Genomic DNA, 27,304 nt, shown 5'->3' with positions numbered 1-27,304 from the left:
ATAATAACAATAAGGATGATGGTGGTGGTGAAGAAGATGCCAGCCACGGACTTAAACTATAGGCCCAGCCCTTTGCGTGCCTCATCACATTCCATCTGGGCCACTGCCATTCCCGCCACTTTACAGAGGACTAAACCAGAGCTCAGAGAGGTTAAGTGACCTGCCCAGGGTCACACAGCCACTGATGGTGGGGCTGGGCTTTGAACCCAGGCCTGGGCTGTTGACACTTGCCTCTCACTGAGGTCCTCTCAGGTGCTCTTGCTCCCAGTAACCACCTTGTTAGGTAAGCTGCTCACAGACGGCCAAGGGACGTGGCCTAATCTGGCCTCTGCTTTAAGGACGACATGGTGATCTTAACAGGTCACTTTAGGTCACTGTGCCTCTGTAGAGCGACAACAACGAAAGCAATAGTGAGGCTTGCTTCCCAGGGTTGTTTGAAGTCCTTAGCATGGTCCCTGGCACATCGTCAGTGCTCCTGCATTTAGCTATTTGCATTGGCATTATTATTGTTATTATTAAGTATTATTACATGCTACAGGGGGAGCTGGCCCTCTGCAGAAGTGGCCAGTGTTGGGGAGGTGGGAGGCGAGGAGGGAGGAGCCTCCCCAAGCCCTGCTCCCCCTTCAGGCTCCTGCGTGGTTCGAGATGCCTCCGGGGTCCTGAATGACACGGTGACCGCCGGCTCGGGCGCCTGCGAGGGGCTGGCCTGCGGCTACGGCTGGAACTTCACCGAGTGTGCTCACCAGGGCAGCTGCCGCTATGGCCTCATCAACTACTACCAGGTGCACGCGGCCTCTGCCGGGGAGTCTGCCCCAGCAGAGCTCGGGTGGGGGGCCCGGGGCCAGTGCCTCGGCGGCCCCTGGGATCCCCAGGCAAGGGGTGTGGACTCAGAGGCCTTGGGACCTAGCCCCTGCCTGCAGGGGGCACTGGGGTGCCCTGGGCTCCAGGCATGAGGGGCACCACCATGAGCGACCCAGACCCCGTGTCCCTGCAGACCATGAGCATGGTGTCCGGCTTCGCGCCCCTCATCACGGCTGGCATTTTTGGGGCCACCCTTTCTTCCGCCTTGGCCTGCCTTGTGTCTGCTGCCAAGGTCTTCCAGGTGAGGCTGCAGAATGGGGAGGGCGGGAAGGTGGTGTCTGGGAGGCCCAGGGGCAAGGGTCCCCGGGTGACAGCTACTGAGGTCTGGCATGGGACATGGACGTGCAGACTGAGGGAACAGGGGGTCAGTGAGCAAACTCCTGCAGGAAGCAGCCCCTTCCCGAAGTGTGCTTGAAGAGCATCTGCATTTCCCACCCCAGAGGGTCCCCTGTGCAGCCTGGGGACCCACTTTTGCCTGGATGCGTTTGATACCCACCCCGTTTGCTATCTCCCTGGTGAGGTGGAGGGAGCAAACAGGGCCCAGGGAGGGGGGCCTGCGGGGGAGGGGGGAGCGGGGCCCAGCCCGCAGTGAACACATCTTCCTGTGCCCACAGTGCCTGTGCCAGGACCAGCTGTACCCACTGATCGGCTTCTTCGGGAAGGGCTACGGCAAGAACAAGGAGCCGGTGCGCGGCTACCTGCTGGCCTACGCCATCGCCGTGGCCTTCATCATCATCGGTGAGAGGCTGCAAGGCCGGGGGGCCGGGGCCTGGGGTGCCACGTGCCAGGGCTCCTCCTCGTGCTGCTCACCCTGGCGCCCGGTGCCCAGCCTGGCCAGGCAGGGAGTGGGCACTCAGTGAGTAATCCCTGAGTGAGTGGGGCTGGTCATGGGGTCCCCACTGCCCCCGCCTCCAGGCGGGGTGGCTCCCACACCACGCCAGGTGGGTGGACCGTTCTATTTTGTTCGAAGGGACCCTACATGCTCTTCTGGTTCCCCATTCCTGTATCCTGGCAAGTTACCCCCCACCCCCCCAGCCCCCAGCTGGTCCAAATTAGTGCCCAGGACAACTTCAGAGCACAGGACAGCTCTTGGGAGCTGACACAAATAGCTGGATCGATATCTCCGTAGGTGTATAAACTAGACGGTCTCATTTCCCAGACCTTGAGTTGCCAGATTCCTTGGACTTCACAGTAAAGGAGGCCCCCAGGAGAGGGATCCAGTTAACCAGTTAGTTAGATTGGCTTTCTATCCTGGCTATTTCCATATGCCCACTGTGTTGCCTTACCTTCCTGAGCCTCGGTTTCTTCATCTGCAGAATGGGAGCAATAGCAGGTGTGTCACAGGTGGGCAGGAAGTGACTTGTGTACACGCACACACATGCGTTGCATTCATACATGCACATACTCCCCAGTACTTCCTGACTTCCTTAGCCAACAAGGCAGATAGGTAGCCTCACCAGGCAAGGACAGTGGCTGTGTTACAGCATGATGACCCTCTGGCCCCTGCTCTCTATGTAGGAGCAGGGTGGGGGCTGGCTGCTGGTGGCCCCGTGGGCCTGCCATAGCACAATCCCTCCCAGTCATGCTGGCATCACCAATCCTAGGACTAACCCTACCAGTCTACTCACTTCCACTCGGGGGAGCCTTTCCAGACTTTGGAGACTCCTGGATCCTGAACCAGATGAAGAGGTAGCAGGGCCACCCCCAGGGGATGGGAATGTCTAGACTGATGTTCTCCAAACACATCTCTGCTTCCTGCTCATCCTGCAGTCTACCCCCAGCTCAGACTTTATGGATCTGACTGCACTTCAGTCTGAGAACCATGATCCCAGATGCTCTGGGACAGGGTTCTTGTGGCAATTCAATGAAATCACGCACAGAAGTCCTGACACTTGAGAGGTGCTTGTCTTGTTGTGGGATTCCCCAGAAGCAGGCCCCAAGACAAGGACACACATGTAGAAGTTTGTCTGGGGTGCCCGGGGCAGTGGCAGCCCAGTGAGACAGGGAAGGGAAGGGACTAGTTCTTGAGTGGGTTTCCACTGTGGATGGAACTGTGCGTGTCCTATGGTCTCGGGGCTTCAGATAAAAGATGATATATGTCTTGGGTCACATTGTAAAATGTATTTCTTACTGTAATTTGTGGTTACAGAAAAATGTGACAGCCATTGTCCTTGGTTATCCCCTAATGTCTCCCACTGCTCCCCATCCTCGTAAGAGCCGGCATTTTATGGTAAACAAAACATCAGCCCATCAGTTTCACAAAATGATGGGCCCATTTCACAGATGAGAAGGTTGAGACGCACTGAGCCTCTGGAGCCCGTCTGGAATCCCCCAGCTGCGAGGGAGGGCACCGGGCGGCTCCTGGGCGGGTTGCCCAACAGACTGTCCTCTTTCTCCCCCGGGGTCCCTGAAGCTGAGCTCAACACCATTGCCCCCATCATCTCCAACTTCTTCCTGTGCTCCTATGCGCTCATCAACTTCAGCTGTTTCCACGCCTCCATCACCAACTCACCTGGTAGGCAGCCTCCTCACCGCTCCAGGGAGGAGGCGCGTGGGGCCAGGGCAGGAAGGGGGAGGGGAAGGCACGGGTGCAGGTGAGCCCACCAAGGTCACCTCTCCAATGGAAACCAATCCAAGGGACCATTCAAGTCATAATCATAATAATAGCAGCTCTGATTCCTTAAGCACTTACGGTATACACTGAACAGGGATTCATACGCTGTCTACAGGGGGCGAGGAGTTCCCTGGTGCCCTCCGCCCCCAACTTACGGGAGTCAGGAATTCCTGACTCCCCAGAAAAGGGAGAGAATTGGCCAAAGTCACAGGTTGTTGCAGGTTGCACATTGCACAACTCTGGGGGTGCTGCTCATATAGGCCATCGATTTGTATGTTATTCTGAAAATTTTCTGGCAGATGACAGTAAAGTATCTCTCTTTTCTGATGACCCCCAAATCGCCAATGGGTCGGTCCCCCAGGCCACCTTTTCCTTAGACTGGGAACCTGATGCCCCACAGTTGTCCATGGGGCAGCTGTCACTAGTGGTGGCCCTGGCATGGCCCTGTGCTAGGGAGCCAGGCAGAATCAGGTCCTTCCCTGCCCTCTCACCCCCTTGGCTCCGTGAGACACACAGGGCCCGGGGCTGGTGCTGACATATGGCCATATTTGGCAGCAGCTGGACACCTCCTCCTTGGCGTAGCCTGTCAACGTGGCCAAATGCCAGCCAAGGCAGGCGTGTGGTCCTCCCCAGAGCCTCCAGGCCCAGCCCCAGGAGAGCCCGGGGTGGGGAACGTGGGCACAGGCTGGGACCCTGGCTCTGGGCACTGCTGGCATTGCCACCCAGCAGCGCTGGCCCACAAGGATGCTCCAGAGTGTGCCCACAGACCTGCGTCCTCCACCCAGGGTGGAGACCTTCATTCCGATACTACAGCAAGTGGTCGGCGCTATTTGGAGCGGTCATCTCTGTGGTCATCATGTTCCTTCTCACCTGGTGGGCAGCCCTCATTGCCATCGGCGTCGTCCTCTTTCTTCTGCTCTATGTGATCTACAAGAAGCCAGGTGTGCAGTCTCTCGGGTCACCCAGAAGCTTGGGCTCTCCTTTTCCTGGGGGGTGCCAAGCCAGCCATCCTGCCCTTCAGCCCAGCCAGGGGGCCTGCATCACCCTCCAGCCTCATGGGGTGAGGAGCCTATGGGAACATGCCCACTCCGAGCCCACACCTCTTCTTCTGGACTGTCCTCCTGCCACCCAGGACCATGAAATTGCCTGCCCAGGGCCATCCTCTTGAAGTGGCCAGCCCGCTGGGGTACACACCCAGCCCTGGCTGACCAAAGGGCAGGTGGACACGGTATGGTGTCTACATGCACGCAAACAAGGATCCCAGGGTGACAGTGCCCGGTTGGGGACAGGATACGGAACTCCAGGAAAGCCTAGAATTCTCAATTCGAACCTGGCTTTCCAGGACATTGTCTGTTTGTCAAGGGAGGAGAATGTTTTGTAGAGTTTAATACTTGGAAGTGTAACTTTTAAACATGTAGCCATACGATAGGTGCAAAGGTCAGGAAGAGATCTGCAGGCTGTCCACAGGCCAGGCGGCCCAGCTTCCACGGTGCTTGATTTCTAAACAAGGTCAACGCTCCTTCCCTCTGCACCGATGGTTGGCTGGTTTCTCCCGGGGCTTGCTTTTGTTTTCTTCCCCGCCAAGATTTTATTTATTTATTCATGAGAGACGCAGAGAGAGGCAGAGACACAGGCAGAGGGAGACTCGATCCCAGGACCCCAGGACCATGACCTGAGCCAAACCCCAGATGCTCAAGCCCTGAGCCACCCAGGCGCCCCTCTCCCGGGGGCTTTCTAATCTTGTGCCCCCCCCCCTTTGCTCAGACGTGAACTGGGGCTCCTCGGTCCAGGCCGGCTCCTACAACCTGGCCCTGAGCTACTCGGTCGGCCTCAACGAGGTGGAGGACCACATCAAGAACTACCGGTGAGCGCAGCCACGTCCCTGCTCTGGGAGGGCTCCTGTCCCCAAGTGGGCAGACCCCGGGGTGGGCCCCACCCAGGCTCCGAGAGGGCCCAGAGCCGGAGCACCCGCCTGCGGTCAGGGGCCCGCGCTGACGTTGCTCCGCGGGGACCAAGCGCGTCTGGTGACCTCTTGGTACCTGAGTTTTCACAGCAGAATATGCTCCCGGAGACGCAGAGGGCCATGTCAGGACGATCTGGTCTTGTGGTCCCGTCGCAGTCATCCGCCAGGCTGACTCCTTAGCGAGGACAGTGTCCGGGAAGCCCTCCCACCAGAGCTCGTGCCAACCGTCGGCCGCGTGGATTTATGTTGCACTGCTGTGCGGAGGGCCTTAGGCCACCTTGCCACGACCCCCTGGGGGGGGTGAGGTCACTGACCCCGTCACCCATGAGAACACCGACGCACAGAGATTAAGTAACTGCCCCGAGGTCACACAGCTGGTGGGTGACCAATTTTTTTCTGGCTCCAACGGAGTCTGGTAGTGGCCCCAGACCATGACCCTTGGCGGCCTCTTCATCCAGAGGCCGAGTCACCCACCCACGTGGCACAGGGATCTTGCATGTGCCGTGCCTCCCTGTCCCAGTCTTTGCTCTTCCTTGCACCTGCCTTCTGCTCCCAGATGCCCGTGGGCTCTGTCCAGGTGGCTCATGCACTTTTGCCTCCCCCTCCTCAGCCCCCAGTGCCTAGTGCTCACGGGGCCCCCCAACTTCCGCCCCGCCCTGGTTGACTTTGTGGGCACCTTCACCCGGAATCTCAGCCTGATGATCTGTGGCCACGTGCTTATCGTGAGTGGCCCCTGTAGGTGGGGGAGGTGTACCCTTGGTGGCGCCCCTGGGCGTGAAGTCCACCTTGCATGGGGGGCAGAGAGTGTGGGGAGGAGTGGGGGGCAGAAGGGGCAGTGGAGCAAGCTGTGGGCCCGGCCGTCGCCCCTCCCTTGCCCCAACCCTCGGCTTCTCCCTGCTGCCCTGCCTCTTGCTTGTTCCCTCCATCTTCCTCTCTCCTCCTTCCTCCTCTTCTTTCCCTCCCTGCTCTGATTCCAGTGGGGAAATGGGCACCTCTGGGGGTGGCTGAGCCCATGGGGCAGCCTCCAGGGAGGAGAGTTGCTGAATCTCACCAGGCCAGAGGGTGAAGGCAGCCCCTGACGTCACGGCTGCCACCGCCCACAGGGACCCCGCAAACAGAGGATGCCCGAGCTCCGGCTCATCGCCAATGGGCACACCAAGTGGCTGAACAAGAGGAAGATCAAGGCTTTCTACTCAGATGTCATCGCTGAGGACCTCCGCAGCGGCGTTCAGATTCTGATGCAGGTGCCACGGGGTTGGGGCTTCGCCACAGGACGTATTACTTGATGTGACAACCTGGAAGGCGGGATGTCCTGAGAGGCTAGTTGAAGCTCCTTTTGCTGCACCAGGGGTCCCTGCCTTTCTTGTCTCTCCAGATATGCTGATTCAAGGCACTTTATTCGGGTGCCCAAGGGCCTAGGGGAAACTGACCTTGAAGCCTGTGAGGCCTGCGTGACCTTGAGCAATTCTTTTTTATTATTATTATTAAATATAATATACAGACAGCAAAGTGAAAAATATTAAGTGTATCATCTGATAAATATTTACGTATGCAGATACACCCAGTGGTGTGAAACCCCCACTGAGATCAAGTTCTAGAACGTTCCATTGGGCAATTCATTTTACTGCTCAGTTTTCTCAGCTGTAAAATGGGATGCATAGATAAAATAACAGTTGTCGATCCTGAGCCAACATATCAAAAGTCTCTCTAATAATTCCAAATATTTCTCATTTTTTAAAGAAAAGAACATACAGGGTCTTCTTTTGGGAGTATGAAAATATTTTGGGAGTGGATAGAAGTAATGGTTGCACAGCATTATAAATATACTAAAATTCTACTGAATTATACCCTTTAAAATGGTTAATTCTGTGTCATGTGAATTTCACTTCAAAAATTTTTTTTAACATTTTGAAACATTAAAAAAAGAAATATGAAAGATGTATGGGTAAGATGGCCTGGGGATATGCTAAGCTTGGTATACAAATTTAAGTCCCTTGTGATGAGAAATAATTTGCTAAAGAAGCAGGAAGTGGGATAATCCAGAGCTCATGGGGACAGTCCAGTCATTGTAGCTTCTGGCTGTAGCTTCACCTTTCTCATGAGTGTGTCCAGGCCAGCAGGACCCTGACCCTCAGGATGTGATTCCTGAGCCCTCACCACCTGGTGAGGAGGGCAGGTGGGACTGAGAGAACAGCGCCCCTGTGGGGCACGAGGCCTAGTCCCTCACCTCCCCCCACACCCTTTTGCAGGCCGCAGGTCTTGGGAGAATGAAGCCAAACATTCTGGTGGTTGGATTCAAGAAGAACTGGCAGTCAGCTCACCCGGCCACGGTGGAAGATTACATTGGCATCTTGCAGTGAGTGAGGGCGTGAGGGAGGCAGGGCCTGGGGTCTGTTATTTGGGCCTTTGGAGTTTCCTGGGCCTTGGGAAGCAGAGGGGAAGCAGTGGATGTTATAAGAAGCTGGTCCAAACCTGAGAAAGGAACAGACCCACTGAGGGCTCGCCACTCTGACCTATGGCCTGTGGACACCAAGGTGGGCAGGGAACAGGCAGGGAACACAGTGAAGGGGACCAGGTGTGGGATGACAGGGAGCAGTGAGGACTGTGGCAAGCTGCAGTAAAGCTGCTACTTGGCTCCAGCCAGTTGTGTGCACACAGAAATGTGAGCCCAGTGTTGCCAGATCTTCTGGCTTCTCAGAGAAATTGAAAAGGTAGGTTTTTAGGTGAAAACCTTGTGCCCACCTGTGAACTCTAGAAGGCCTGCTGATAGCCAGCTCTCAAGCTGTGAGGTGGTGCTACTGAGCAAGAAGCAAAACCAGGCCTCCCAGGAGGCAGTAGTGTGAGGAAGGGGACCAGGAGGATAAACTCCTCAGGGATTTCAGGGTGAACCCCAAACCCTTTCTCCTTTAGCTCCTCCTGTGCAACCTCCTGAAAATGCCTGCCTGAGTTGCTTTTCTATGTTGACATGGTACAGAGAGGCAGCGTGTAGTAGCGTGTAAAGAACAAAGGCGGGATCCCTGGGTGGCGCAGCGGTTTGGCGCCTGCCTTTGGCCCAGGGCGCGATCCTGGAGACCCGGGATCGAATCCCACGTCGGGCTCCCGGTGCATGGAGCCTGCTTCTCCCTCTGCCTCTCTCTCTCTCTCTCTCTCTCTCTGTGACTATCATAAATAAAAAAAAAAAAAATTAAAAAAAAAAAAAAAAAAAAGAACAAAGGCTAGGGCGCCTGGGTGGCTCAGTTGGTTGAGCATCTAACTCTTAATTTTGGCTCAGGTCATGATCTCAGGGTCATGGGATCGAGCCCTGCGTCAGGCTCCATGCTCAGTGGGGAGTCAGCTTGGGATTCTCTCTCTCCCTCTCCCTCTGCCCCTCCCAACCTGCTCGTGCGCGCTTTCTCTCTCTCTCTCTCTCTCTTTCTCAAATTAAATAAATTAAAATAAAAATCTTTTAAAAATTAGTAAATAAATTGAAAGAAAGAAAAAGAACAAACTGAGGGAGTGTTGGGGACCTGGGACCTGCTTCCAGGGACCTGCTTCCAGGTCTGCTATGACCCAGCTCCCTGACCCTGAGCCGTGCAACTCAGCTGCCTCCGACAAGGACAACAGGCAGTGGTGGAACATCTGTCCTTCAGCATCACCCCCGGCTCCAGTGCTCCAAGACCCCAAAATCCTGGGGCCTGAGAAGCGCCCGCCCCAGAGATGTCTAGCTAAAGGAGGCCATGGGGATCCCTGGGTGGCTCAGCGGTTTAGCGCTGCTTTCAGTCCAGGATATGATCCTGGAGACCCAGGATCGAGTCTGCGTCGGGCTCCCTGCATGGAGCCTGCTTCTCCCTCTGCCTATGTCTCTGCTTCTCTCTCTCTCTGTATCTCTCATGAATAAATAAATAAAATCTTAAAAAAAATAAATAAAGGAGGCCATGGAGGCAATGCTTAGCCCATCAGATCAAGCCTGACTGGTCTCTGGGGACCTCTGTCCACTGGGCAGTGAATAGACTTCTGAGGTTGGAGTCTTCTAGACATTCCCTTTAGACAAGCTGTTGTTGCCCTCCTGAGCAAGGCCATTCCTGTGTGTGCCGGCCCTCGGGGATCAGTCTCAGCTATTTGATTTTAAGCCAGCTGGCCACTTCCTTAGCATGGACCACAGGCAAGTTACTCAGTGAAACTCAAGTCTTGCTTCTGTAAAATAGGGGTAAGGATTCCCATCCCACCTCTGTTGGCGGCCTGTACAGATTATCCGAGCATATCAGGAGGACAGGGCTTGCCTTGAAGACTGGCCTGACTCGGTTTCCCCTGAGTACAGGGTCCAGAGCATCCCTAGTGCCACAAACTGTAGAGCTAGGAGGGTTCTGGGGGCCTCCCAGCTCTGCTTGCATGTTACACAGGTGGGAAGATCAAGGTGCCAAGAGAGGAGGGTATGGTGGGAGGCGGGGCCAGCTCTAGACATCTGGTGTCTGGGGGCTGGGGGCCAGAGGAGCCTGACCCCATCTCTTGTCTTTCCAGCGATGCTTTTGATTTCAACTATGGTGTGTGTGTCATGAGGATGCGAGAGGGGCTCAACATATCAGAGGTGATGCAGGCACACAGTGAGTACATGCCCCACCTGCTTGGCACCCCTGTTCAAAACCAGAACAGCATCCCAGAGAGTTCTAGAACCTGATATTTTGTAAGTGGTGGAAGGAAGAGAGGGGGGAATTAGTAAGGAATAAAAGCCTAAAAAGTTGGCTTTTGATGGAGTCTCAGAGTTCCTCGAGTTTCCAAATGAAGACACTGAAGCCCAGAACGGGGACATGACTGGTTCAAGGTAATGCTTCCATCTGGGGGCAGAATCAAGACTGGACCTCAGAGCTCCCCAACCACTATCAGGGTTTTTTATAACCAGATGGGATAAAGAGGGTCTAATAGAGAGGAAGGACAAGAGAAGAGAAAGGAGCGTGCCCATGTAAAGATGCCAGAGCATAAAAAAAAAAAAGATGCCAGAGCATGAAAATACATAGAGACCAGAGCCTGGACCCTTTGGTCCCTAAGACCATCTCTGGGCTGCTGAGTAGGGATGTTTTACATTTAGTCACACAGGAATGCACAGGTCGGGGGTGGGAGGAGCAGGAAGGGACACACCTGGGCATAGCTGGGATGGTGCTGCTCCTGTGCGGCCGAAAGAAATCACAGATAATACAGGAAACAAATGGGGGTGGGATGGGGGAGGTGGGTGAGAGACGTGGAAGCCACATTTCTGGCAGGTGGGGCCCAGGTGGTGTCGATCCGGGTCACCCTGGGCAGACAGCATGCCTGGCACACAGCAGCTGTTCAATGAAAATTGGCGCAACTGGTATTCACAGAGCAGCGGCTGTGCTCCCGTCGGATGCTGCGCTAGGTGCTGGGGGTACAGCCGGGAACAAGGCCAGATCTGCCCCCCGGGGAAGCTGGGGTTCCCATAGGAAATGCAGTGGTCCCATAATTCATTTCAGACAGGGACACTGACACAGGGCAAGTGGCCAGATAGGCCCCTGGACGAGGGGGACGTCTGCGGAGCAGGGGAGGGCTGTGAGTGCTCCCGGCTCAGGGTACTGATGCAGGGGCAGGAGGAAGCCAGGTGGGGCTGCAGCATGCAGGGCCAGTGCGGGGTGGGGGGGGAGGGGCCAGATGAGGGGAAGGTGACAGCATAGCGGGTGGCCCAGAGAAGGAGCCCAGGAGCGCCCCAGGTCAAGGAGATCTCGGGAGCAAAGCTACCCTTCTCTTGCAGTTAACCCCGTGTTTGACCCAGCAGAGGACAGCAAAGAAGCCAGCACCAATGGGGCCAGGCCATCTGTCTCAGGCACGCGTCAGTCCACACCCCACTCTGAGGCTCGGGGTGCTCTCATCCCGTGGGGCAGCTGGTGGTGGGCCGTAAGGGAGCCTGGTCACACGGGTGGGAAGTGCCCGAGACCCCTGGGCGCCGGGTAACTGGGAACCGGGGTGATGGGCTTGGGCAGCGTTCAGCCTTGTAGCCCTCCTTGGGAATTCGGGGTCCTGGCACCGTGGGGACCCACCCAGCTGACACGGGGGCCCATGCCCACCCCTCCCGGGCCCCCTGGCCATGCTCAAATGTTACAGGCGGGGAGGCGGGAGTAGCTCCTCCAGCCCTTTCCCACGGTGCGCTGGGAAGCAGGGAACGGTGCTGGCGTCAGCGGCATCCTGTGGGGTGAGGGGCACAGAGGAGTGTCTAAGAGAAGGGTCCCTGCTCTCCAGTGCCCACCAGAATCCGGGGAGACAGACACTGGGAGCAAGGCAGGGGCGCATAGCCCTGCTCCTGGTCCACTGCCTGAGAACCGGGTTGCAGGGTCTCACTATCTGAAGAGCTGGTGGTGCTGCTCTGGACCAGTCCCCACCACGCACGCCTGCAGTGGGGGCTTCCTGCTGCTGTGTGCTTGGCCTGGGTGACAGCGAGAGCACCTCTCGGGGCAGCTGGCTCCGTTGTCAGCGTCAGGCATCTCCACGGTGACCCGGCCCTCTGCTCCTGCAGTGGACCCCGACGCCCTGGTGAGGGAGGAGCAGGCCAGCACCATCTTCCAGTCTGAGCAGGGCAAGAAGAGCATAGACATCTACTGGTTGTTTGATGATGGAGGTGAGTGGCCCCCGGGTCACCAGCTCTCCCCGGGATTGTCTCCCCTCCACGGCCTGCCCTTCCTGGCCGCTCTGGACAAGGCACCTGGAGGGACCTTGAGGCCCAGCAAAGCAGGCCTTTGTGTTCACCTCTGGGCTGGGGGAAGCCTGGCTGGGCTCCTCTGCTTGGCTATAGAATGGGGGACTTTATAGGAAGAGCTGAGGCCAGCATGGGATGGAACGTTCAGTCAAGACGGACCTCAGGGTCACAGGCCCATACATGGGGGAAGCTGTAGGGATGTTCTTCACTTCCCCCCAAAATACGCCCTCTCCCATTTTTCTTAAGACACATGCTTTATCATTCCACCTCTGAGAGAGCCCTACATAGACAGAAAATGCTTCTGTTCCAGTAGCATGTACCTCATTGATGACAGCTTATATAGACCGAACACTTACTATATACTTGACACTAAATGCAAGCGCTAGGCAGGAACTATTATGAGACTCCTTTACAAATAAGGAAACTGAGGTATAGAGCAGTGAAGTAATTTGTCCCGGGTTACACAGTGATAAGTGACAGCTTCAACATCATCTGGAGAGAGGACAAGGAGGGATGAGGGTTCCTACCCACTGGTCAAATCTTTAATCTTCAAAAAAAATGCTGGAAATCCAGATTTTCACATGAAAACCCCCCAGCTATTAAATGTCAGCTCACTTATTTAAAAACATCATGCAGGCCACATGAACCCCAGCCCGCAGAGCCTGTGTGCCACTCGGGTATAGTCTAGCACCCTCATTACACAGATGGGTAAACAGAGGCCCACAGAGGGGAAGAGGTGTGCCAATGGCAGAGTGGGGAGGGGACCCAGAGGGTGCTCTGTCCTGAGAGCAGCTCCCTTGTGATTGATGGGGACCCTCCTCGCCAGGCCTCACCCTCCTCATCCCCTATCTTCTCGGCCGCAAGAAGAGATGGAGCAAATGCAAGATCCGCGTGTTCGTGGGGGGGCAGATCAACAGGATGGACCAGGAGAGAAAAGCGTGAGTGGGGAGTACTGGTGGGGGACCACACAGGACCAGTGCCATCCCAGCTCTGCCCAAGTGTGTCCCCTCCTGCTTTCCCCCACTTGCACCCCCCCACACCCCGCCCCACTCCAGGCCATGACAGATTCAGCTCTCTCCAGGTCACAGCAGTAGTGAGGGACCTCTGGGCAGGAGCAGGTTCTGTTCATTCTGGAAGTTGTTTTGCTGACCCATCCTCCCTTTAATAAGATCCAGATGCCCTAGTTCCAGCCACAACAGAGAGGAGTGTTAAATTTTAAAACCACCATTTAAAATCTGCTCAAGAGAAACCTTGAAGGATGGAGAATGCCCTTCCTGCTGCAAAACAAGGTGGGGCTGAGGATCCTTCAGGGCAACGTCCTCCCCCTCCCCCTAGGGAGCTTGGGATGCTCTCCCTGGTGAGACAGGAGGTGACTTTAGTGGCCAGGGGTTGGGGCAGCAAATCCCACTGAATTTGTAGGTGAGAAGTGACTTTTGATTTTCTTCCAACCGTGCAGCTCATTCCGCAGAAGGGCTCTCTGCTCGGGAACCCATGCTGATCTGTCTCAACCAGAGAGGACGGGCCAGGCTGGGGAGCTTGGCAGGCAACAGCAGCCAGCCAGAATGTAGTCACATTGGTTTATTTACTTGGGTTCCATGGATCGCCTCTTTCTGGCAAGAGACGCTGGTTTTCTGTTGAAAATTGCCACGTGAAATTTCCTTTCAAGATGTGGCTAAGTGAGAATGTGAGTTGATTTAAGCTGAAAAGGAAGGAAACGGTAAGGCAGGTAGACAGGTGTGGGGTCGGGCAGGTGGCCCATGTGTGCCTGGAGCTGGCCAACGGCATTGCTTAGAGCAAGGTCAAATGTGGTTGAAGGTTGTAGGATGGAAGACTGCTTGGAGGGGCGGGGAGTGGGTGGGGGCTTGCTCTAGGTAGTGGGAGGAATTAGCCAAAGAGAAGAAGCTCTGCCCAGCGCCCGGTGAGCTCTACAGCAACCCCGGCCATGATGTCAGGGGTCAGGACCCTAGGGCGTGTGCCACCAGGAGCACATCCCCGGGACCTCTTCTCGGTCACCCCCTGTGTGAGTTAAGGGCGACCAGCAATCCCATCTCCTGGCCCTCGCCCCCACGGAGAACCTCTGGCCCAGACGGCCCTTCTCAGCAAGTGCTGAGAAAAGCGTTGCTTGAGAAAAGCAGCATGTGGCCTCTCTGTGATCTCCAGAAGATAAAGAAGTCAGGAGGGCTGCTTTGCTGGCTCAGCTTTCCATTCCAGCCCTGAATGGGAGCCGGGCTCAGCAGGTTTAGTTTAGTTCAAGGCCATGGCACCATGGGGTCCTGGGGTGTCCCGCATGTGAAGGTTGTGGGATGTCCTCTGCCTCCCAACTGTCCCACAGCCAGGCCAAGCCCTCTGGCCTCCTTGTGACCCTGCGGCCAAGCTGGCGCTGCTCTGGCCCGGGCCCTGCCCAGGCCCGCCACCCCCACGCTGCATACCAGCACATCTGCCCACGGCTCTGCTTTCCTAATTTTGCTCTCAAGTTCAGGAGGACCAGCCATGGCTTGATGGCTGGCCATGGCCTGGTCCTTACGGTTTATCCCCAGCTCCTGCACCCCCCAACCCCAGCCAGCCCCTCACTGCTCCCGCTCTACCTTCTGTACTCCCATCCCCTCATTTGTCTGGACTTCCCACCCCCACACACTCAACCCTACCTACTTGTTCTGGGGGTATCCCCAAAGCCATGTCCTGCCCAGTCATTCTAATGCACTGGGTAGGATAGAGCCAAGGCAGGTTTATCATCTAGAAGGCTCCTTGGCTCATTCCACATGGATACCCCCCCACACACACACCCTCTTTGGCCTATAATAATCTTGCACACCATCCACCATCCAGCTAGACTGCCACCTCCTCTGTGAAGCCTTTCCTGACTGCCACCACCCGCAGATGGCATCTCCTCCCCTGTTGCATGCAAAGTCAGTGCCATGTGGCTCTCCACTCCTTCTATACCTAGTTCACATGTGTCATCTCTGTTTCCGCGGTCCACCCTGCAGTTTCCTGTGGTTTACCTTCCCATCCCTTAGACCCTTGCTCCTCAAAGTGTTCTCCATGGACGAGCAGCATCACAACGCCTCGGAGCCTGTCAGAATGCAGGATCCCAGGCCCCACCCCAGGGCAGATGAATCAGACTATATTGTAACCAGGTCCCTGGCAGACGTATAGACATTGGGATGTAAGGTGTGCTAGTCCAGAGATGGCCACCAGGTCCTTGGGGGAAATACTGCTCAGTTACTTTTCCACATCGCTTGTCATCTTCTGATCTAGTTTATCAATATTCGTTTTCTGTCCACCCCCGCCCAGGAGAGAATGTAAATTCCCTGAGGCCAGGATTTGATCTGTTGTACTCGCTGCTGGATCCTCGGTAGACACAGCACAAATTCATTGAATGGAATAATACATATTTAGGGGCACCTGGGTGGCTCGGTCAGTTGAGTGTCTGCCTTTGGCTCAGGTCATGATCTCAGGGTCCTGGGATCGAGGCCCTCGTTGGACTCCCTGCTCAGCCAGGAATTTGCTTGTCTCTCTCCCTCTCCCTCCCCTCCCTGCTGCACACACACTCTCTCTCTCAAATGAATAAACAAAATCTTAAAAAAAAAAAAAGTATTTAAAAATCTCCGTCTTCCAGGATCATTTCCCTGTTGAGCAAGTTCCGACTGGGATTCCATGAAGTTCACGTCCTTCCCGACATCAACCAGAAGCCACGGGCTGAGCAGTAAGTTCTCTGTGTTGATGTACTTCCCAGGCAGGAGGGCCAGCTGTGTGTCCCCTTTCTGTCTGTCTGCGGAGCCAGGCAAAGGCTTCGTCCTTCAGCCACCGAGATGGGGGGGCAGGTGCGGTGGAGAGGGGGTGAAGGGTAGGAGTTTGCAGCCCTTTATTTTCCTGTCAGGGGTTTCTTCCTTTGCATATCAGATCACAGCTCTGGCCTTTGCCCGAAACACACCTGGGCTGGTTGACAGGGACAAGGAAGGTTCCCGTTTGTGCTTTTCTTAGAGCAAGTGTTTTAAAGCTGGTGCTCGTCTGGGCTGTTCTGCTGCTCAAGCGAAGGCAGGTGTTTCGTCCTCAAGGGACCCCTTGGACCTGTGGGGAGTGGGGGAGGGGTCTTGCTTGCTACTCAAACATTTCTAGAGTTTAGCCAACACCCTGAAGGTTTTCATAAAGCCGTGGTTCTCAAACTTCGGCCTGTGTCAGAAACTCGGGGAGGGCTTATGAAAACACAACTCGCTGAGTCCCCCTCCTCCCGCCCCACCCCAAGATTCTTGAGTCAGTAGGTCTGGGGCAGGGCCTGAGAACCTGCGTTCCTAGCAAGCTCTCAGGTGCTGGTCCAGGCACTTCACGTGGAGAACCACTGTCCTAAAGGCAGTCCGTGTAAAGTGCTTACAGTGCCAGTGTCCAGCCCAGAGTAAATGCTGCATCGATGGCTTCTGTCTACTTGTGGCTTCTGAGCTCTAGACCTTGACCCTTTCATGAGGTCTCGGCTCCACTACAGACTTGCTTCCTTCTCTGAGCCTTGCCCAACTTAAGTTCCTGAAACAGGAACTGTGACGGGCCCAGCTCATCCTTTCCTGCTAGGTCAACAAAGAGGTTGCGGCAAAGCCCATTTCATGTCTACCTTTGCTGCAGTTGGCCATGGCCAGGGTTGGCACAGTCATGTGCTCAGAGACACAAGGCTGGAGGGCAGGGGCCATGGCACAGGCTTGTCCCTTCCATGGGGCTGAGGGGTTCTAGAGCAAACAGAACCAAACGTGCAAAGGCCCTGAGGCAGAAGCGTGGCCGCTACAGTCCTGATGTTATTTATGTGAACACACGGGTTCTAGGGGTGGGGAAAATGTTGGAGGGTCTGGGCCACAACTCTCCTCTTCCCTCTACGCACGGACTTTAAGCAAACCCCCGCGAGAACGTGTAGCTAGGCTCAATGGCAGGATCAGAGGGATGACGCCTCACTTGCTCAATGATTCAATCCCTATTCTGAAGCTAACATTTATAATCGGGCTTGCTTTATGTAAATCCATGTGAACGAGGTTTTCCGGGACTCCATCTCCTCCGTAACATAAGGTCTGTCCTGACCTCTACATCTCCCTTATAGTCCCCATTATCTGGAGACGGAAGGAACTCAAGAGGAGAAGAAAGGAATGTGTCAGTGGTGATGGACACTGGGGCTCCTACCCTGTGCCAGGGTCGGGGGTGGGGGGGGGGGTCGATGAGTAAATCCCAGCCCCGGGGCCGCCAGCGTTTCCGCAGGCCCCACACAGGCTGGAGGAAGTCCAGAGCCACGGGGAGCGCTGCAGAGATGCACTAGAATGTGCGAGAGGATGCGGCTGTCTTGTTGGCCTAGGAGCAAAGGCTGGAGACAGGCCCGGAACAGAGGCAGCAGGAATACCTTCCGGGTGGGGGAGGCCCAGGGAGCCGCAGACCCCATCCAGCAGCCCTGATCCTTAGAACCCCGGCCTTGGCCCTTCCCTGCCTCCACTTCCTGGCCCGCTCCCTCTCCTTCGGGCAAACTTCTGCAGAGACATCCACACCCACTGTGGCCACTTCCTCCCGGAGCCCCCCCCCGCCGCGCTCCCCCCACCGGGCGTCATCGCCCGCAGAGTCCCTCCCTCTCCCTCCCCGCTGTATCCCACACCGCAATCCTTCTTGAGACAGCTCTTCCTTTGGCTTCAGAGCCCTCAGCCTCCACAGGATTCCTCCTGCGGCAGTGGCCCTTCTGTCGGTTCCAATTGCCGGCCCTTCCTCCTTTCTCTGGTCAGAGATGGGATCCGGCCCTGGACTCTTTTCTCATGCCTGTCCCCAGTGTGAGCTCATCCATCCACATGGCTGCAGGTGCCTTCCTCTGAAGGCCGACCAGTCCAAATTTCTATATATTTTTTAAAGATTTTACTTATTTATTTGAAAGAGAGAGAGCACACAGAGAGGGGAGGAGCAGAGGGAGAGGGAGGAACAGACTCCCCTTTGGAGAGCTCCCTCCCAGGAACCTATGACCTGAGCAGAAGGCAGACGCTTAACTGACTGGGCCACTAGGTGCCCCCTCAAATCCCTATTTCTAATCATGGAAGTCAAGTCACACAGAACAGCCTCCATCAGCTTTCCATCTCACTCAGGGCAAATAGGAAAGCCTGCCTGGTCTGGGCTCTCACACTTCTGTGTTCTCACCTCACCCCACTTTCCTCTGCACTCACCTTGCTCTGGCCAGACTGGCTCCTTCACTGCTCCTCAAATAGACCAGACACACTTTTGCCCCAGGACCTTTGCACCTTCAGTTCTGTGTGGCCCAGCACCTGCTGGCCTGTGAAGAGCTAGCTGCAGAAAGACAGGCATCCTTCAGCCTCAGGGAGGCCTTCCCTGCCCCAAATATTTCATGTCCTGATACCTAGTTTGTGCCTTCATAAAACTTGTGATCTGGACTTGCCTAGTTACTGCCCAGCAGACTGTGAGCGCTGTAAATAGGGGGCATTGTAGGGTTTGTGCATTGGTGTGTAGCACAGAGCCTGGCACAGGATCGTGCTCAGGCACTACTCAGGGAGCGGTTGGGTGGGAGGAGGTGGATCCCAGGGCAGTCATTGCGGACAACTGGTGCAAGTCCGGTTGAATGCCAGACCCAGCTGCCTGTGCTGATTTCTACGTGGAAGTTGCTTTGATGGAAACCACAGGGGCAGAATGGGTTCAGCCTAAAAAGGGTGTCCCTCCCTGTGGCGCCCATCTCCATCTACCTCAGGGAACCTGGTTTCCCTGGAAACTGGGCCATCTCACCCGGTCTCAACTGCTCTCTGTCCCTAGCACCAAGCGTTTTGAGGACATGATTGCACCCTTCCGCCTGAATGACGGTTTCAAGGACGAGGCCACTGTTGCAGAGATGAGGCGGGACTGTCCCTGGAAGATCTCAGATGAGGAGATTAATAAGAACAGAGTCAAGGTACTAGAGAGAAGGGCCTGGCTGGGGTGGGGTGGGGGTCAGGGCGCTCCTCTGGGTCAGGGCCATGTGCCCCATCTGTCCTGAACTTCCTTAATGCCTTCCCCTTGACCGTCCCCCTCCACCATGCCCCAGCCTCTGAGGTAACCTCCAGCCACAGATGCGGGGTAAACTGGTTGTGGAACTCAGAGCCATTCTTGGTCCTTAGCCAGTGGACCCCACCCTATATGTAGCCTGAAGCCATGGCCACCCCCGGCCAGACAGTGTCTTCCAGATTCTTCAAGGCCTACAAGAACAGTGGTGGCTGCTGTGGTTGCTTGAAGATGAGGCGAGCGGTTAGGGAGCTGGGGGGTGGGGGGGGGCGGTGTCACAGTTCCACTCCCTGTGTGCTCCAGGTCAGTGATCCCCTCACCCCACCTTACCCCCAGAGGATATTTGGCAGCTTTGGGAACATTTCTGGCTGTCACCACTGGAAGGTGGGATTGCTACTGTCACTTAGTGAGTAGAGACCCTGGGACACTATTAAACATCCTACAACCTGCAGGGCAGTTTCCACCATGAAGAATTGTTCCCCCTAGAATGTCATCAGCACAGGCTCTGGAGCCTGTGATCTCAGTGAACTCGCTTCCCCAAAGTTTTCTGTTCTCTCAAAGGGGAGGACCTCCCACGATCAGACTCCGAGCATCAATCATTTCTGAACACTCTGGAAACAGGCCTTAGGGTGGGAAGGAATCTCCCCCACAGCCCAACCTCACACAAAGCTTTGGGGAACTCTGATCCGTCAGCCCTGAGGCCCTGCCCCTGAGGGCTCACAGCCCCTTGGAAAATACTGGATTCAGGTGTAGCATCCAAAGAAGGCTGTGGCCTGCCCTGTTGCAGGGGGTGGGGGTGGGGCAGGAAGCATGTCCCACTTCTGCTCTGAGTCGACCTTATCGGGGGCCTTCCGTGTGCCAGGCCCTTGACATCCATGGGCTTTTGCATGGGCTATCTCCCTCGATGCTGCCCAAATTCCCCTGGAGGGGAGGTTATTGTACTCATTTTACAGTGAAAACAGTGAGGCTCAGGGAGGCCACGTGCCTTGCTCAGGTTCCCTCTGCTGTGAGCCATCAGGGCTGTGAGCTCACCCCACACCATGGCAGGTGCTCTCTCTCCCAACTATGCCCCCCAGTCGTGGAAATAAGGAAAAGCCAAGGAGGGTCTCCCAAGGAGGTGAACTTGGTACTCAGTTACTCTGGGGGTCCCCTTCCATCTCGGAGGAAGGAGAGTTTGTGACCATTTAGGGGAACAGTTCAGGCATCTGGTGTGAAGTGTTAAAGGAAGCCCCCAGACTTGTCGGGGGCCCCTCCTGACGTTGTGGGCAGTGACCACATGGCTTCTCAATTTCTCCAGTCCCTTCGGCAAGTGAGGCTGAATGAGATTCTACTGGATTCCTCCCGGGATGCTGCTCTGGTGGTCATGTAAGTAGCCCCTGGGAGGGCGGGGGGAGCCCATCACAGCAGCCCAGGATGTCCACTCTGGGAAGGGGCTCGGGAAGTGCTCCCCGGCCGAGAATCCAAGCCCTTCCCCGTGAGGCCGAAGGGCCCAAAGCCCCAGGAGATAGCCCAGGTGGCTTCTTGGCCGGTGGCCGGGCCTGCTCGGCTCCACACCCCTCGCCTGAGTGCCAGCTGGCAGAGGTCGAGGACCTCACACGACCCAGGCCTCACCGACCCTCCTCACCACCGTTTTTCCTCTGTTCACCACCTTTTCCTGCCAAACTCAGCTTGGCAGGGAGGACCCCACTCGTTCCAGAAGAAAATTGATTCCTGGTTATTTGGGAATCACCCAGCCCTCTTTGGCCACGGGCCAGCCCTGATTGATGTTGGCGCCAAGCCTGGGCAGCAGAGGCAGAGGCCCGTGGTGCCAGGCTCCATGCCTGCCAGGCCCTCCGGCCTCCGCCACCGCTGCTCCTTGTGTCAAGCTCTGAGCCACTCCAGGGGGATACGGGCCGAAGCTGGGTAGGTGCAAGGTGAGGCGAAAGGTGGCAGTGGCGGAGAGGGCCTCGGGGTGGCTCTATTCTCAGAGGCCACGGTCAGCCAAGCCCTCTGAGACCCCTCTCCCAGAGCAGCCTAGCTCAGGGGGTCGGGGGTGGTTGGCAAGGCGTGTTCCTGACCTGGCTTACATTTCCTGAGGGCTGGCCACCTGGGAGTTCCTCAGGACAGCCAAGAAGCCTGCAGAACCTGTTTTCTCCTACCCTGAAACCAGGATCAAGCTCACCATTTATGGCCCCAGTGCACAATGAAAATGTGGGGCCTCTTGTTAAAAAATTACTAAGAATGGCAAGATGGCAGCAGCAGAGGATTGAACCCAGCCCAGGAGCCTTCTAAGTCCAGGGGAAGGGGCAGGGGCATGTGACTGCACAGCCTGCACCCCCATGAAGCTGGCTCTGCTGGAACAGTGCTCCCTGGGGCTCGGAGGGAGATTACTTTTTTGTAGAGAAAGTACCTCATGTTCCCTTGATGTGGGAACTGTAGTAAGAGAAAGGGCTGCATTTCTCTGTGAGCAGAGAATGTTCCTAGGGCAAGGCTGGCCTAGGTTGTGGACTGGGTCAGAGTGCGAGATGGGAGGACGACTCTCCAGAACTTTCCTTGAGTGTGGTACCTGGAATGTGCCAAATAGCCTCTTCTTGAGTACCAGAGAAGCAGGTTTGCACGTTGTCTTTGCTCACTGTGTGGCCTTGGGCAAGTAATCCTATTTCTCCACATCTCAGTCTCCCTGATTATGAAGAAGAGTTCAGCCCAATTATTTCCAAGATTCTCCTTCACTCTTACATGCTGTGATTTTAAGTTTATTTGCCACTAAAGTAAATCAGTCTCTCAAGCCATAAGATGAGAAATTTCATCCTGAGAGGTGAGCATCTGCTGGACCTCTGCTGGACCTCTTCCACCCCACTCCCCTATCCCCCAGATTTCAGACAGAAAGCCAGTCCCCACCTACCAGCCTTTGGGAGAGTAGTCAACACAAATAATCATGAGTCCGTCACTATTTTTTTAAGATTATTTATTTATTTATTTATTTATTTATTTAAGAAAGAGAGAGAGTGTGTGTGCAATCAGAAGGAAAGGGAAAAGCAGACTCCTTGCTCAGTAGGGAGCCTGATGTGGGGCTCAGTCCCACAAGCCCTAGATTATGACCTGAGCCAAAGGCAAACACTTCACCAAATGAGCCACCCAAGCGCCCCAAGTCCAGTCACTCTAGAAAGAGGCCTGCACACGGCATCCCACCCCATGGTCATGACACCAACTACAGCTACTGCCCGAAGGGGCCCTGGCTGTCGGGCCACCTTCACCAGGAGGGCACAGCAGTTGCATCTTTGCATTGCCAGTCTCCAACCCAGAGACATGCCCACCCAGTGTTTCTAAAGGTTGTCAGGATCACTTTCATTGGCACCAGGATCTAACAAATTCTTCAGTTCTTTCCAGATCAGGGTCTGAGGTGGAGGAAATTGCATTCCCCAGAAATTCTGAGGAAGGAAAAAAATTCTCCCCAGCCTCGAAGGGAAAGATAAAATTACACTTTGCGGCATTTTGAGGTGTGTACTCAGACCATTTTCTAGAGCAGGTTTGGGGCAGAACTTGGTTGGTTGTTGTCTACCCATCAGCAGTTTATCTGGTTAATGGCCCGTGTTTGAGTTCAGCTTAATCCGAGCAGCTGATAGACCAGCCTTGTAAGATAATAAACCAAGCCAACAACCTTTGCCTAGATGAACAACCTATTTCTGGTCTCACTTTTGGGTCTACACCCCTCTCTTTTTCTATAAAGATGCCCTCTTCAAGGCAAATATTAGTAATGAAATAATAATAATCAGCATTACATTTTATTGATTGAGCCACACTTGAGGCATCAGGCCTTAGTAATTTTCAAAACTCTCTGTGTTGGTTCTGTTTTACACCCCCCCCCCACCTCACCCACAACACACACACTTTAAAAAGAGGGAAACTGAGTCTCAGAGGAGTCAGGCAACTTGCCTGGGATGATCCTACAGCCGTGAAGTGGGGATTGGGTTTTTGAAGCTCTGGGTCCAGGTTAGGTCCAAGGCTGCCTTTGTGGCCAAGAGTTGCGAATCTGAACAAGATGTTCCTCTGTTCTGGAGCGGCTTTGTTTCTGAAGATTAGTAGCTGCCAGGGCACACATCCTGGGAGCAGGAGTCGAATGTCATTGACTGCCACAGGGGCGGAGTACAAAGTGAGTCTCTTCCTTGGACGGGTGAACAGGTGGACAGGCAGACAGGTGGACAGGCGGATAGGCTCAGCTGAGGAAGGGAACATGATGCTGAAGCCTGCAAGGCCACAGCATGAGGGATGGGTGTCCCCTGCCCCTGAGAATGCAGCCACTGGCCCCCTCTCGGCCTTTGAAATTTCTGAATTCAATGCCTGAGAATGAGGCAGGAGTTCCCAGAGAGCTTTGTCAACGTAACCGAAACCTCAGCATCACTGTGAAATCAGGAAAGTTTGGTTTCCATCTTTCCACTTCCCTTTCTCCTTGAGAGTCACCAGATACAAACATGTTCTAATTAAGGTGACACTAGCTTAATGAAATACCCCCGTTCCTGTGGCCTTTCCCCGTCGTGGGGATCTTGCTCTTAAAAAAAAAAAAAAAAAAAAAGATTTTATTTATTTGAGAGAGAAAGAGAGTAGGGGGAGGAGGAGCAGAGGAAGACAGACAAGCAGACTCCATGCTGTGCCAGAGCCTGATGTGGGGCTCAATCCCAGAACCCTGAGATCAGGACCTGGGCTAAAATCAAGAGTCAGATGCTGAACCGACTGAGCCACCCAGGCGCCCCTAGGTCCTTCCTTTCTACAGGAGGGTAGAGGTGATCCCAGGGGAGGCTTCGAGGATGGAATTTTAAGGCAGGGACAGGAGTTCAGGGACCCCTGTTGGCCTGCTCAGCAGAGGTGAGGGTCGCTGTGAGCAGAGGTGGCCGGGGAGGGAGGATCCCAGGACCTTGGGTGGAGTCCCAGCTCTGCCGCTCACCAGCTTGTTGTGTCCTGCTGCCAAACAGCAGTCAGTGCGACAACAGCTTACGGAGGGGAGGTGCTTCCCAGGAGCCAGGCCCTGCGCCGTGCCCTGTGTGTGCTTTGTCCTCTCTAGGGCTCACCAACACCCTAGGAGGGAGGTGTGTATGTCCTCACTCCAGGCAGGAGAAGACACAGGCTGAAGGCAGGGAGCCACCTGCCAGAGCCACGTGGCCGAGGAGGGGCAGGCCTCTCCCACGCTTCCCTGCGGCCAGAGTCACCCAGCGCTGTCCTTTGTCCCCAGGGCCCTAGGCGGGGTAGAAGGCCAGTCCCGCAGGCGCCACCCCGTTCCCCACGGTTGTGCTGAGCTTCAGATGAAATAGTGGCCAGGGGTGTCCCGGTAGGAGAACAGCCTGGAAAGTGCAGCCCCAGGGAGGTGCCGGTGCCTGTGAGATCCTGTCCTTGTCCCGCAGTCAGGAGCAGGGCGGCTGCGGTCGGTCGTCCTGAAGCATTTTTGGAATCGCAAGATGGTGAGAAAGTCACCTCCTGAAATGGCCGAGATTATGTGGCCGAACGGCAGCCCCAGGGCACCTCGTGATCTGCAGGGCACTGCAGTGTGGACCAGGCCCGCCCCTGGGGGAGCTGCTCCCAGGGCCCCCACACATGGCAGGAGCCTGGGCAGGGACACACATCACATCGTGGCGGCCACAGGCCCGTCAGCGGGTGGCCTGAGGGGGCAAGACCACGCACTCGTCAGACTGTGCTCTAGGCCCAGGGAAAGGGTAGCGAGCGAGACAGACCTGGCCCAGACATACGGACATACCGTCTGCAGGGGGAGACCGACAACAAACAAATGAAGAGTTTGGAGAGTGGGAAGGGCTGTGAGGCAATGAAACAGGGTGCTCTGATAGAGGGGGACAAGCAGGCCTGCTCCGAAGGCCCCTCCGCGAACCAGAACCACCGACCGCCCACACCTGGCGCCAGCCTGTTCCGCGGGGGTTGACCCGAGAAGGAGAAGGAGGCACCGGTGAGCCAAGGCCTGAGTGATCTGAAGGAGCCAACCAGGTGGAGAGTGGGAGGCACTGCCTTCGGGGTGGGGACAGCATCACACGCAGAGGCCCTGGGGCAGGAGCAAGCTTGCCATTCTTTTTTTCAGGAATGGAAAGAAAGCCATTATGGCTGTAGGGTTGTGAGCGAGGACAAGGGTAGAAGGAGGAGAGGTTGTGGGTGTTGGTGGAGACCAGATTGTGTGAGTCTTGCAGGCCATGGCTTTGTTTGGCCACCAGCTTTGTGGCTGAAGGTACATTTGGAGTCGTGCTTTTAAGGAGAGCAAGAGGTCATTCAGTGGGTAGCTAGGAAGAAGGAGCAATGAAGGAGTCAGTAAACAAGCATTCCTGATCCGAAAGCTGGGCTGTGCGGGGAAGGGCTCCCGATAAGTCTTACTGCTGCTTCTTCCTGCCTTGCAGTACCTTGCCTATAGGGAGGAAGGGGAAGTGCCCGAGCTCGCTGTACATGGCCTGGCTGGAGACGCTGTCCCAAGACCTCAGACCGCCGGTCATCCTGATCCGAGGAAACCAGGAAAACGTGCTCACCTTTTACTGCCAGTAATTCCAGGCTAGGATACCCAAAGCTGAGGGTGCCTGGGACATCCACCCATCCGTGGGGACAAGATACATGTCCTGTTGTGCTTAAGCATCTGATGATCTGACTGAAGAAGCTGACAGATTTCCAAACTTTGGCTGGACCCCACTCCCAGTGGACCTGTCCTCTGGGCTTTGTTTGTATGGGCTAGAGAAGTAGTAGATGAAATTGTGTGGAAAATTCTCTGGTGGTTCCATTTTCCTTTTAAGTTTTCTTTTGATCTTGATTACAACGAATTAAGATTCCAGTCTTTGATTTTTTTTTTTTTTTTTTTTTTTTTTTTTAGATTTTGTTTATTTGAGAGAGACAGAGAGAGCATGAGCTGGGGGAGACGCAGAGGGAGAAGAAGGAGAGAGCTCCCCACTGAACAGGGAGCCCAACACAGGGCTTGATCCCAGGACTCTGGGATCATGACCTGAGCAGAAGGCAGATGCTTAACCAACTGAGTCACTCAGGTGCCCCCAGTCTTTGATTTACATGCAAATATAAGTTAGAGTGCTTAGTGTGTATGTGGCTGCCAGTCAGGAGGATGGGTGACCCCCTGCAGCCCTTACAAAGGAGGAATCACAGAGCCCTTTGAGCCTCCATGATGCAAATTTCTTTAACCACTTCTCACTCTCTTCACTTTCCATAATGTGTCTTCAGCGTTTGGGTTGGTTCTTTGGTAGACCAGGGACTCTTAAACTCATTTAGGTCGCAACCCATGGTAAGAAATATCTTTTATGTTGAGACTTGAAACAAACATACACTGAAATGATAAACGTGTCACAAAACAATACTTTACTGTGGGCAATGCACTCTGATATTTGCTGTTTCTTTTTCTCTTTTTAAAGATTTTTATTTATTTATTCATGAGAGACACAGAGAGAGGCAGAGACATAGGCAGAGGGAGAAGCAGGCTCCCTGTGGGGAGCCCGATGCAGGACTCAATCCCAGGACCTTGGGATCACGACCTGAGCCAAAGGCAGATGCTCAACCACTGACCCACCTAGGTGCCCCTCTTTTTTTCTTTATAATGTTGGCTGCAATCCACAAATGGCTGGTGACTCACGATATGTAGAAAGGCCATGTTAGGGATCATTGTCATTTCCCCAGCATGTCCTCCAGAGAAGGAAAGGGGATGAATAGCATATGCGAGGACAGGGTATGGCTGGTGGGCACACTGAGGAAGAGCTACAAAGAAGGGATGCGTGGGTGGCTCAGCAGTTGAGCATCTGCCTTTGGCTCAGGACGTGATCCCAGGATCTAGTCCTACATCGGGCTCCCTGCATGGAATCTGCTTTTCCCTCTGCCTATGTCTCTGCCTCTCTCTCTCTGTCTCTGTCTCTGTGTGTGTGTGTGTGTGTCTCATGAATAAATAAGTAATATCTTTTTAAAAAGCGCTTCAAAGGAGGGGCAAGATTAAGGGTGTCTCATGGAAGGATGTTCACTTTCAAGTTTGAGTGGAGACAGAGGATAGAGGTATGGTTAGGGATGCAGGTCTGGTGGGTCAGGAATGGAGAAGCTGAGAAGGGGCATAAAGGTGACCAGATTGGCAAAGGATAAGAAATGCCCACAGCCCACCCCAGGCTGGAGAAAAGAACAGGGGAGGAGGAACTACCAGCAAAAGATGGAAGCAGAGGAGGCTGCAGTGGGGGTGAGTGTAGGATGGGGATTGCAG

The 27,304-nt window shown here is 55.1% G+C and overlaps 1 protein-coding gene and 1 long non-coding RNA gene across 4 annotated transcripts in view; one reads left to right on the top strand and one right to left on the bottom strand.

Moving 5' to 3' along the window:
- Positions 1-25,891, top strand: part of SLC12A3 (solute carrier family 12 member 3) — a 35,600-nt gene extending 9,709 nt beyond the window's left edge. For all 3 annotated transcript variants that reach the window (XM_072827008.1, XM_072827009.1, XM_072827007.1), the window contains 17 exons: positions 628-782; positions 995-1,102; positions 1,476-1,599; positions 3,275-3,376; positions 4,261-4,416; positions 5,240-5,339; positions 6,049-6,160; positions 6,542-6,682; positions 7,688-7,794; positions 9,936-10,018; positions 11,176-11,247; positions 11,935-12,036; positions 12,941-13,052; positions 15,731-15,817; positions 18,880-19,015; positions 20,402-20,469; positions 25,470-25,891. In XM_072827008.1, coding sequence (XP_072683109.1) covers positions 628-782; positions 995-1,102; positions 1,476-1,599; positions 3,275-3,376; positions 4,261-4,416; positions 5,240-5,339; positions 6,049-6,160; positions 6,542-6,682; positions 7,688-7,794; positions 9,936-10,018; positions 11,176-11,247; positions 11,935-12,036; positions 12,941-13,052; positions 15,731-15,817; positions 18,880-19,015; positions 20,402-20,469; positions 25,470-25,611 — 1,907 coding nt within the window. In that variant the 3' untranslated portion in view covers positions 25,612-25,891. The remainder of the gene's footprint in view (positions 1-627; positions 783-994; positions 1,103-1,475; positions 1,600-3,274; positions 3,377-4,260; positions 4,417-5,239; positions 5,340-6,048; positions 6,161-6,541; positions 6,683-7,687; positions 7,795-9,935; positions 10,019-11,175; positions 11,248-11,934; positions 12,037-12,940; positions 13,053-15,730; positions 15,818-18,879; positions 19,016-20,401; positions 20,470-25,469) is intronic.
- The window catches only part of LOC140633856 (uncharacterized), a 16,850-nt gene continuing 12,614 nt past the window's right edge, over positions 23,069-27,304 (bottom strand). The window contains exon 2 of the long non-coding RNA XR_012031431.1: positions 23,069-23,300. This is a non-coding gene — a long non-coding RNA (uncharacterized lncRNA). The remainder of the gene's footprint in view (positions 23,301-27,304) is intronic.

The sequence above is a fragment of the Canis lupus genome, chromosome 5, assembly GCF_048164855.1.
Source record: "Canis lupus baileyi chromosome 5, mCanLup2.hap1, whole genome shotgun sequence".
Taxonomy (NCBI): domain Eukaryota; kingdom Metazoa; phylum Chordata; class Mammalia; order Carnivora; family Canidae; genus Canis; species Canis lupus.
Note: the sequence above shows the minus strand (reverse complement) of the source record. Positions and strands in the feature narration are given on the sequence as shown.